The following is a 12,602-nucleotide window of genomic DNA, read 5'->3' on the forward strand; positions in this document are numbered from 1 at the left end:
GTTTGGGAAATTGCCCTTCTTCATAGCACGTAGAGAGGCCACGGATATCGAGTGAATAATAGTTGAAACCATACTACAGTATATGCCAGGGGGCCCTGATGAGAAAGACATTTTTTAAATCCATATTTTTATGTATTAAATGTGAAGTGTAAATCCCGCTGTATTAGTTAGCGAGCATCTGTGAAGGCCAAGAGGGCAAACAAGTGAATAATGTGACACATTTTCCCCCTGACAATGATAACTTGTTCCTGTCTCTCTGCTTTATGCATGAACAAATGCAATTACCTCTATGGACAGTGTGAGAGATCATTGTGTTTGGGTACTGATGCCTCTATGGGCAGTGTGAGAGATCATTGTGATTGGCTACCAATGCTTATATCGACAGTGTGAAAGATCATTGTGGTTGGCTACTGATACCTTTCTGGCAGTTTGAGAAATCATTGTGATTGGCTACCTATACCTCTATGGGCAGTGTGAGAGATCATTGTGATTGGCTACCGATGCCTCTATTGGCAGTGTGAAATTTCATTTTGATTGGCTACCGATGCCTTTATGGGCAGTGTGAGAGATCATTGTGATTGGCCACTGATGCCTCTATGGGCAGTGTGAGAGATCATTGTGATTGGCTACTGCTGCCTCTATGGGCAGTATGAGAGATCATTGTGATTGATTACCAATACCTCTATGGGTAGTGCCTGCGAAGGGAATAGAATCTCAAGTATCGTGCTCTGATGAAGGCTGCATTGCTGCTGTGTGGAGCAGCCACAACTGAAACAAACAAAAAAACCTCAACACATTCATAAATAACACCGTGTGGCTTCAAAAGGAACGAAAATATATACAATAGGTGATGCTTCGGACAATCGCCCATATTCATAGCACATACATATAGAGGTCAGAGATAGAGAGTGAATAATTAGAGTTGGAGACCTGTTTACACCATGAAGCCTGATGAGACTGCTGAAATATGTTGAGCTGAGAAAACGGAAGTTTGAGGCTGGATACGTACGCTTCTCTTTTGCACGCGGATACGTGTCAACACATACATACATATATCCAGGGCAGCGCAGTGGTAACACTCATGCCTCAGCGCAAGAGGGACCTAGGTTCAATTCCTGAAGCGGGCGCCTCTCTGTGTGACATTTGTATGTTCTCTCCCCCTGCTGTGCATGGGGTTTCCTTCAGATTCTCGGTTCCCTCCCATAGCTATAAAGAAAAACAAAGATCCCCCATATAGCCGTAACAGACTGTAGGGACAAGTGCTGTTAGCGAGCACCTATGAAGGCCAAAAGAAAAACACACACAATGTCACGGGTATTGGCTAAACATCCAAATGCCAACAACATGTATTTGCAAATTACTCGGGACAATGTCGCCACCAACTGAGAAAAATTGACAGGCCTTGGGACTCAGGCAGGCAGGCAGGCTTTCTTCAGGAAGCAAGCATAACAAAATATTCAAATTAATGAAATAAACTATAGCCCCACTGTGTGTGAAAGGCAATAGATGGCATCCGTTGTGGGTGGGTGTGGCAGCAACAGCATCTCCCTCTGTCAGATGGCGTTGTCGCCATTCCACAGCATCTGGGGTGGTAGCTGAGTCGAGTCCGCTTGTTGCACCAGAACACACGTGTGTTGTATTGGGGTAGCTGAGTGGAGTTCCGCTTGTTCCACCAGAACACACATGTGTTGTATTGGGGTAGCTGAGTGGAGTTCCGCTTGTTCCACCAGAACACGCGTGTGTTGTATTGGGGTAGCTGAGTGGAGTTCCGCTTGTTCCACCAGAACACGCGTGTGTTGTATTGGGGTAGCTGAGTGGAGTTCCGCTTGTTCCACCAGAACACGCGTGTGTTGTATTGGGGTAGCTGAGTGGAGTTCCGCTTGTTCCACCAGAACACGCGTGTGTTGTATTGGGGTAGCTGAGTGGAGTTCCGCTTGTTCCACCAGAACACGCGTGTGTTGTATTGGGGTAACTGAGTGGAGTTCCGCTTGTTCCACCAGAACACACGTGTGTTGTATTGGGGTAACTGAGTGGAGTCCGCTTGTTCCACCAGAACACGCGTGTGTTGTATTGGGGTAGCTGAGTGGAGTTCCGCTTGTTGCACCACAACACGCGTGTGTTGTATTGGGGTAGCTGAGTGGAGTTCCGCTTGTTCCACCAGAACACACGTGTGTTGTATTGTGGTAGCTGAGTCGAGTCCGCTTGTTCCACCAGAACACGCGTGTGTTGTATTGGGGTAGCTGAGTGGAGTTCCGCTTGTTCCACCAGAACACACGTGTGTTGTATTGGGGTAGCTGAGTGGAGTCCGCTTGTCCCACCAGAGTATGGGGGCCGTCATCAATGATGTGTGCCTGATGGTTCGCAGTATGTTAAGTTCTTGATCGTTCTGTTTATGAACATAATATCTCCACACCTTCTTTAATGTGCGGTTGTTGCGACGCGGTCGGGAGCGGTACCCGTTGCAGTTGGGGCTGCAGAGTAGAGAGGAATCACGGCTGATACCCACCTCGTCGAGTCTTCAATACGGCTCCTGTTTGAGACTCCACCGTTTTCCTCCCCCTCGTCTCGCGCCATCGCGTCATACCTGGGGACCAGCTTCGGCCAACATCTGCATTTCAGAGTGGGAGGGTGGCGGCGGGGATTTGACATCGATACGCAGAGGGAAGGGGCGAGTTCCGGATCGTCCCGAGATGTTCTCACGCTCGCTCCGTGTTGCGGCAGCGTCCCTGTCTGATGCTCAATGGTGGGATGTTCGCGAGCGACTGGCAGTCGCGCTGCAGCTGCGCAGACTTCAGCGAGCCGCCAGCCGCATGCGGCGCAGCGCTAATTATATTACTGGTCGACGAGCCCGAGTGCGACGGCTAATGTTTTGCCATATTAATTACTGCCCATATTTAAACAAACACAATGGTGGTACTGTGTTCTGTCGTCCGTACTTGTCCACCACTGCCAACACAGTCGTTTAGAATTAATATGCATGCGCTAGTGAGTTAGTAAGCATCGCCAATATACAATCAAAGACAACGATCCCCCGAATAGCCTTTCACAGGCTGTTGGGGAGAGTGCTGTCTGTGGGTTGCTTTTTAAGGCCGGCACAGCACACGAAGAGCTGAGTGGCCAGCACCACGCCTGGCCGCCTTTGTCTCCCCAGTGCTGATGCTTACACACGGCACCAGACACTGAGGCTGAGTCGACCGAGGGGAGACCCAGGACTGGTTCAGAAATTCGTCACCATTATTATTCACGTGCAGGATATTGGACATGGAACCTAGGTAGGCGCGTTCATTGCACAGTGTGCTAACCACGACCCTACTGCACAAAAACAAAGGTCCCCCGTATAGCCTTAACAGACTATTGGGGCAAGTGCTGTTAGCTAGCACTTATGAAGGCCGGAATGGTACACGAGGGGATGGGTAGCCAGCACCATGCCCGAACGCCTTTGTTTCTCCAGTGGCGATGTTTACACACCGCACCAGGTACTCATTTGAGACTGAGTCAACCTAGCGAAGGCCTAGAACCACTTCAGAAAATCGTCACCGGCGTTGGCCATGAGCAGAAATCGAACTCGGGCCGCCGGCGGTTAGCGCAGCGTAGCGCTAACCGCTACACTACCGCTCCCCATAGTCGTGCAACAACAACAACAACCACCATTCGCCACTAAGTGGTTACGTCACCACAACGCTTGTGCCATGCTACGTGCACGTTGAGGCCACGTGAAGTGCCGAATGCCCGCTGACAGGAGGTCATGGGGCAGACCCAGGTGCCACGGGTCGACTGAGATGAGTGGCCGATGCACCACCTGTGCCCCCTACTGTGCCAACTTGCTGTGCTTTAGCCACCCGGCGCTACGCTCGTTGTTGTGAGCGTCGCTCCTCCACCCTCCGTTGTTGTTGGAGGGCGACTGCCTCCAACTGCCCAGTAGCGTCCTTCACGAGCCTCCTCCACAGAGGCCGATTTTGACACCGCTGGTACCAGTCATCGGCAAGTCCATTCAGCTCCACATCTTCCTGTACCACCTCATTCCATCTCTTCTCTAGCCCGTGCCGCGCCCATTTAGCACCCTCGATCCGGCCGAACAAAAACTGTTTAGGCATGTGGTGGCTGGGCATGCGAGCAACATGACCCAGCCAACGCATCCTTGCCTGCCGGAGGAGCTCACCGATGGGACTTTGTCCAGATCTTTCAAGGACATGTTAGCTCCTCACACAGTCGCGCACACACACAGGCACGCACATGAAGGTTTCTGGGAGGAAGTGCAAATGTACAAATTGGCCCTAAGGCAGCGACGAGTGTGTTGTGATGCTGCCAGGCTTCCCATTTGCAACTTCTCCCCGTTCGAGCTGCTGCTCGCAACTGACTCCTCTCCCAGCTGGCTCGGGCTGCTGGCAAAAGTGGCTGGCAGTGTTTGTGCGGAACGTGATATGGCAATTTCCACCGTAATCAATGCCAACGGTGCCTGAGCATGTCCAATTAGCCCTGCAGGTTCAATGGAAATTGATTGCCTCTACATACAGGATGCAGGGAAGGCAAGGTCACTTTTTTTTACTAAGTTTCCCCAAAAGATCTTTCAGACCTATTCTGTTCATTATACTTGAGGCTTTTATTCATCATTCGCTTGTGGTTGTATGCAATGGGTGTTTAAATGTGTTTTCCTTCACGTATATTTGTGCTGATACGAGACTTTTGTCTCAGTCGAGCCATCTCGGGCAGCGGCAGTTTTATTTTACGAGTATATTTTCTTTGTGATTAGTGAATCTAGCATTGGCCATGTCTACTTCCAAATAATTTGGCCTGTTCAAGAATTGCAAATTATAGGTTTGTTTACCTTTCGTTGTGCTTGATGAAGTGATCAAAAACAAATGAGTATTGTCTGATTAGGCCTTTAGTCTGGCTGGGCAAGTGCAATCGTGAGTCGCAGTTCTGTCCAATATGTTCCCTGGGTGCCACTCTTGGCCAATGCATATGCGTGGAGGTTTATATTCTGAACCTGGCCTTACTCGGCTTTAAATGAGTATGTGGTGGTGTGTGAACATCAACGCCGGAGAGACAAATGCAGCCGCGTGTGTTGTGCCGTCCACTCACTCACCGCACGGCACCCGTCACCGAGTGCCGTGCTCACAGCACTTTTCTCCTACAATTTTCCTGAAAGCTACTCGGGTTAAATTGCAGAAATGTGTTTGTTTAGGCTAAACCGACTTTAGGAACAAGTGCTGTTAGCGAGCACCTATGAAGGTCGGCACGGCACACGAAGTTGGGTGGGAGGCCAGCACCTCGCCTGGCCACCTTTGTCTCCCAAGTGCCGATGTGTACACATCGTGCCAGGTACTCATTTGATGATGAGTCGACCCAGGGGGATGCCCAGGAGTGGTTCAGATAATCGTCTCTGGTGCAGCCATGAACGGGATTCGGGTCGTTGTGTTCGGCGCGCAGCGCACGAACTGCTGTGATACCACTCCCACTCGCACTCCCACTACATTACACACACATGCATATCCTCGTTCAATCAACGTTGTGGGTGTTTGCACACAATTACTGGCAAACGCATTCACACTATACTCATTCTGGAGAGAACAATTATGTGCTTTTCATGCTAATGCTCCCCGAAGCTGGCATCTGCCACTCTAAAGTTGTAATGCGTCCCATTCCCCAAGCATTTATATTTGCCCAAGAGCTATGTGTTCGATAAAATAAACCAATTAGAAGATTAATAGGCCGATTTCACGAACCAGCATGCCTCGCAGGCTCCATGAGAGCATTGTGGCCTCCAGGGCAGCGATGCTTCCCTCACATGGCACGTTGCTGCATCTCATCCACCAGTCTTCTACGATGAAAAGTCTTTTTTACTTAAACGTTTCTGAATTTAACACATTAGGCTTTCGCGACCGAAATAATGATTCATTTTTGGGGTTTTTATTTTGAGGTCGGATCGCGTGCGTATAATGTGTGTCGTACCCCCTCCTCCACCCGACACTGTCAATGAATAAAGTTGTCACGTGAGAAAAAAAAAACGTGCCGATGTATCGCCGCTTCGACACCACCGGTTATTGGAAAGCAATCCACACTTTTTATTTATTTATTGGATAAAGCACGAGCCCCATTACAGTGCGCCGCAAAGATTCGTTTGGTCCGGCCTACATCACTCAAGTGGTACAATCACGACGCCACTGAGCCATTTATTAGGAAGGGGGAGACTCAACGGGGGATCAATTTGCACAACGTTTAACAAGGTGCGTCATTTTGATGGGTAGTTACAACCAGCATTATCAGGCAGTTGTCAGAATTGTGACAATGTTCTACAGTTTAAATGGGTGGTGTGATGTCATCAGAATATTTCTAATTGGATTTGGTTACCGATATGTGATCCACTAAGCTTTCTCTACCAAAATCGTGTTGTCAAAAAATACATGTATTTGTCAGTTTTGTACGTGTATTTTACATTGTAGAATTATTTTTAAAAAGTAAATAAACAGGTATAGTGGAGCTCTGTGTATCTGTAACCCTATTCACCCACGGCCAGACTCTATGGCTTGAAACTCCTCTGTTACCTGTGGAGATAGTGCACCAATTATCCAAGGCTATTTCACAAACAAAAAGAGTGAACCAGAAGTGGCAAACAAATGACTCCTAAGGTCCGTGCTTATCAGTGATTATTATTGTGGATTGATGTTGCTGATGATGATTATCTGTGCCACATACAAAATTCCATTGCCATTGACTCCGGTTCCTGCGGATAAGAGGAGTCGTGTAACAAATTCCTCCTAATATCTGTATTTATCCTTGGCCTCTTTCCGAGGTTTGATGATGATGAAGTGGTGATTATGCATTGATAACGATAAGATTTAAACAATAAACATAGTAAAACAATTTTTTTAAGTTTAGAGTTATATGCAAGTCCGGAGTAAAGTGTGCCCTTCACCTTTCCGGGGTCCTTAAAACAACTCTCGCTTTGCGAGTTGTCAACAGGGATTGCCTTGTGGATAAACTGGCCCCTACCATGGGAATGTGGAATTATCACCGCTGCTCGGGGAGACCAAAAGAGATGAGCACCACTGAAGGCTTGTTCGAGCATGCAGACACACGCATTTCCTATACTCACCTCTCCGCTGTGAAGAGGGGCCATTGCCTGAAACGGCACCTACTTTTTTTTTCTTTGAGGGCTGCCTGAATTATGCGGAGTGTTTATTATTCATACATCTCAAAAACGCCTTTATGATGTGATGCTCCTGTCGTTGTCCTGTGTTGCAGCCCCGACTCACAGAAAGCCGAGCGAGCCGCTGGTGATCACAGAAATCAAGAAGGGCAGTGTGGCGCACAGGTACAGCAGCAACAACTGCCACGGCGATTGTGCCAGACAAGGTGCACACATCGCTTCGCCTCATGGTCTCTTTGGGTGCAGTTCTCACGCGGCTTCCTATGCGACGGGTCTACGGACATGAGCAGAGAGCAACCCCCGCTCTGTGAGCATCCAACATCTCGCAAGTCGCAGGTGGAGCAATGGGACCACGCCACCCATCATCGTGAGGCCTCACTCACGGACGGGGCCAACCGATCTGGCTCAGAATATTCTGATGCGTACCCAAATGTGGCACGCGGTTCACACTGCGCCCGATACCGTGCATTGTTATTTCAAAGGGAGAGTTTGTTTTATTTCAATACTGTAATTCTCGTATTCTGTACGTGTACAGCCCTTTTTTGTCAATCTAGATGAAGAACCTCCTCCCCATGCCGTGCAGGTCGTTCGGAGGAGGCTATGTCATCATACTTCGCCATGCTGGTCAATGCGGGTTGGTGAAGGTGGTGAGCGTAGATGCAGGAGCATTGTAAATAAGTACAGTACAACAATGGATTTTCTGCATCCCGCACTGTCTGACAATGTAGCCTCCACGGGCTACACCAACTGTGTTGTGATTCTCCATCCGAGCATTAACCAGGCTAAACTGTGCTTAGCTTCTGGGATCTGTGCTTAGCTTCTGGTATCTGACGAGACTGGGCGCATTCCGTGATGATTTGGTCCACAAGCGTTCCATCCAAATATTTTTTTTTTTAAATCTGGGCTTGCGTAACGTCAAAATTACATTAAAAAGCCAATCCCACGGTAACAGAAAATAACTTGGTTGTCGATGGGAACTGTTAAAGTCCACATACAATATTGAAATTTTCACTGAGGATTCGAACGTTTCCTTGTTGTGTAATTGCTGCACGAGTCTGTTGCACAGAGAAGGAAATAATATTTTCAAGTTGTCTTTTTTGCAGAGTAAAGTTGGGGTAATAAAGAAAGGCTTTGGAGAGGAGTCCGCTCTACCTAACCCTTGGACGTTATTATTCAGTCACGTTATGTGCCCCAGAGTGAAACTCATTGCAATATCGTTATATTGCCGTTTCCAGGCAACTTCCTGTTCTGTGGACTAACAGCTGTTATGAGTAACCAAGCCCAGCAACAGGATGTGTGCTGTATGTATGTACGTTGAACTTCTTCTGTACCGTACATAGCCAGCCGTGCTCATCGGAGGTGCTGGTTACATTGTTAATGGCTATGAAATAGTCATTTACAGTACTGATGGATGAAGGCCTCCACATGTTGTTTCGGTCATAGGGGTTGTTTGACCATACTTCACCATACAGGTGCGGGTTGGAGGAGTGGCAGGGGGAGGCCCCCCACACCGGATCCGATTTTACATGCCACTGATGTTAGCCGTGGCCAGGAGTATAACGTCAGGATGCCAGGCTCATAGCACAGTGTAGGCTAATCACTATCCCCACGACTGCACCCCCATTTGTTTTGGTGGTTAAGTATCCAATCAGTCCTGAGGTGGCAGGGTGGCACATGGGACAAATGCCGTGTCAGAGCACTGAGCCAGCACCGCCGATGTCCGGCCTTCGAATCCAGGCCAGCCACCCATGATTATTAAACTGGGTTCTCACTATTTCCGTGTCATTTCATTTCCCCCAGTTTTATTTAAATGTGCATTGGACACCGTGTCCCCTGAGATAATAAAAATTCAAAAATACATTTGGCACTCTGCAGCTGGCAGTGCACTTACCCAGTGCAAGAAAACACAGCCACAGAAGACAATATTTGTGTCACAGGTCTACCTCTGAAGTCGCTTCTATAGACCTTTTTTTACACAAAGGTTGTTTGCTGCATATCAATCAATATCGAGTCTTTGATCTGGATTTCCGCCGAATGCAGTGACGATCCATATTTAATGTGATATATTATTTGTAGAGACATTGGCGATCAGGCCGATTCCATTGACTCACTACGCACGAGATCCTGAAGGTAACAAACGGGTGGTTACCCTAGATGTAAACCTAGGACCTCAGTGGTGCTAGCTTAGTGTATAACCTCTAAACCCATCTTCGCCACTTTATAATAAATCACTTGCGAAAAACCCAACGCAGAAGATCCCTTGTTTTGACCATCCACGAAGCTCATGGTCCACTTTAAACCGCATCCACTGCAGAAACCATGGTAGATGCAGATACGACTGTGGTCATTCAGAACAGATAATACAATGCCCGATCCGCAAATACGAAGGAGACATCACAGCGACGATACACTCCGCTGCTCCTGACGCGGTTATCTGGCTTGACCACCTCAATGTGAATTTGTAGTTTGTTGCTCTGCATCTACATCAGCCGTACGGAAGCAGAACAATCAGGCAAGTTAAATTTCGTTCATGACTTCAACAAAAACTCTCAGGATTACAATTATTGAATTGATTTCCATGCTACCATCGCCGTTTGCCGTGCGATGTAAAAAATGCAACACTGAGGATGAGTAGGAGGCTTTGGAGCGGACTTCAGAAGTAGTTATGTGGTGTCATCTTAATGATGATAGTAATTAGAATAATCAGTGTTTGTATACAGTCACGTCATTCGAGCAAACTGCATCCCACACCTTCAGTTAGCACCGTTGGCTACGTATGGTGCGAAAGAAGTTCAATGTTCAAACATCCCACAACACTGCACAACGTGCAACATGTAAATATACATTTACGTAAAGATTTAATCAGCCAGTTAGTGAGTGTTGAGACTGGGCGATGCACATAACAGACTTGGTAACACATTTAAATATAAATTGGAAAATACAAAAAGTTAAATAAAAAAAGCATGACTCAGTCAACACCCAATTGCAGTGCTGTATTTGTTTACGAGTGAGGTATGTTGACTGTTTACTGTATTTTACTGATGTAAGATTGCCTTTCAAGTAGTGGAAATAACCCACTGGTAACGAAGTGTGTGTGTGGTTGTATTTGAAGTTAGTGGTTGGTTTCTTAATTAGTTCTGAAAATTATCACATTTGGTTGATTTTAGTGTTGGATGAATATTTGGTATTTATTACACTGCAAAGTAAGCGCAAACGAGGTAAATAAATTGTATACGAGTCATTATAATTATAATAATTCTCGTAACTTTTAACGAGCACAATTTCGCGATCGGACCGCCAAGTTCCAGCGCGGCTCGGTGAGGTCGAGCCGGCGGTGGCGGCGATGGCTCAAAGCTCGAGGAAGTGGAATCGAGTTAAAACATCGCCCGGTGCCAAGTAGGAGGAGTGCTTGGGATTTCGAGTTGTGGAGACCAGAGGATAGCTCTCAATATCTGATGTGCAAGCTTCAAGATTTAGTGCATTTTGGGCAGGGATGAAGCCAACTTGGTATCTTAAAATGTTGCGTATATGCAAACGATGCAATCAATTACCCCGAGTTCTGCTTTGCAAGTTTTGCCTATTGTATATATTTGCATTTTTTTAATAACTAGCTGTTATATATATATGCGTAAGTACTTACAATATTAATAAATCTGTATGATGCAAGGTGGTAAAAGGTAAAATCGTAACTCACACCACTGCTGGCAGAAGGGCCTCCACTATAGGGAGCTCTGGAGAGAGCACCATCTGAAGGGTGTTTGGCCGACATTTCTATGCTGGTCTGCCAATTGACAGACTGCGGTGAACCCGTTTATACAGCTCGGTGGACGGGTGCTGGGTGGGATTTTTAGAAACTTCTCCATTGCTTCAACTACCGTGCCGGGGAGATTGAACCCGGTGACCTCTCAATTGCGAGCCCAGAGCGATAACGCTTGCACTAAGGCAGCAGCATCCCCTACAGTCCAGTAAACTGAGCCCAAATGGCTCCGTGCTCTGTCGAGCATGACACGGCGCCCCCCCCCCACCATCTTTGGACATCCCACGAAATTATTATTTTATTGACTCCGTAGGGAGACAGTGTGGTGAGTCAGCACCTGACGATTAATGCTATTGTCATAATTGTCATGGCAACTGAATGACATAGTCCAGGCCGTTTTCCCAAACTACTTTGTTCCATTTAGGATCTTGGACAATTCATTAAACCTAAAAAAGAATAAGCTGTAGCTGTCAATCTCATTCATATTCAAATGTCAGACTGTACGTGACATATACATGGTGTCTCAAACTCTGCCCTCTAGCTTTGCATAAATACAAATAGCAGGCACCTTACAATGCCTGGCCCTGCCAGTACTCGTGTGACCTCATTGGGCACATTCCTCTGCTTATTTGCGCACCGCTTTCAAATAGTCCCCTTCTCAACCTCGCTGGTATCAAGTAAAAAAAAACTATGTAAAAAAGTTAGAAATAAAGAAACCAGGTGGGTCAGAGAGAAGAGAAGCCCAGCAGTCACTTAACGCGAGATTACAGGAGTCGGCCTGGTAGTGGCCAAAGCCTGTCAATAGAACAGAGAAGCTAAACAAATACAAAATATTGTTTAAAGAAAGCTGTTATTGCACCATTTCATATTTTGTGGACAAATTTATTATCAGATTTGTTTTAAGTTTTCGGAGATAAAACATTGACTGCCTGTCGATAAATAATCTCTACAACAAAAAAACACCTCTATAACCTTTCACTTTGCTTTAAACTGTCTCATCCCATCAAATCGTGCTCACACAGGCGTTTCTAGATGTGTGCTGTGTTTGGCTGGTTGCCCTCTGCGCAGCCAGTCTGTGTTTATCCTGCACGCATTGAAGTTTACTTTCACAAGGGACCGGGTAACCAGTTTCGTGTTTTTTTTTTCACAAGAGATGAAAAGTTGCCTTCAGAAACACAGACTGCCATGGGAATCATTTCTCATCCATATATAACAGGGCAGGTGGCACATTTATGACACCTTCTGTCTGTGCATATGTTTCTGTACACTAACACAGCAGCATTATTCATCCAGCTGTCCCTGTGCCATTTTCTCATATTTGCTTTGCATCACCTAAAACCAATGGGGTTGGTACTGCAACTGGGCTTTGCTCCTTCCACAAACACAGGAGAGGTGCTGTTATAGGAGCCCTCTGTCTTGTGCGTATCCTTCATATGCAGAACATAGCTTTTCAAATAAATACACATGTAGTGACTGACTCAGGGGTATTAAGAGTAGGAGGCACTCTATTTATTAACAGCCTTCACAGTCCACACAGAGTAACTAGAGCTCCCAGTCAGGACAGCTGGCAGACTGCCTGACTGACGACGCCGAGCAGGTGAAGACGTAGATGGCGGCGAAGACTCCAGCAGTACGACGGGAATCTCACTCCAAGCGACAGCCCCGAGCTCCTGCTCAGGGTCCCCTTTTATCCTC

General features: G+C 47.0%; 1 protein-coding gene across 3 annotated transcripts in view; it reads left to right on the forward strand.

Annotated features, from left to right (window-relative positions):
* LOC116942303 (glutamate receptor-interacting protein 1-like) overlaps positions 1-12,602 on the forward strand; it is a 374,480-nt gene that overhangs the window by 299,541 nt on the left and 62,337 nt on the right. For all 3 annotated transcript variants that reach the window (XM_032954032.2, XM_032954031.2, XM_032954033.2), the window contains one exon: positions 7,246-7,315. In XM_032954032.2, coding sequence (XP_032809923.2) covers positions 7,246-7,315 — 70 coding nt within the window. The remainder of the gene's footprint in view (positions 1-7,245; positions 7,316-12,602) is intronic.

The sequence above is a fragment of the Petromyzon marinus genome, chromosome 14 (assembly GCF_048934315.1).
Source record: "Petromyzon marinus isolate PM22_M1 ecotype Great Lakes invasive population chromosome 14, UKy_Petmar_22M1.pri1.0, whole genome shotgun sequence".
NCBI lineage: Eukaryota > Metazoa > Chordata > Hyperoartia > Petromyzontiformes > Petromyzontidae > Petromyzon > Petromyzon marinus.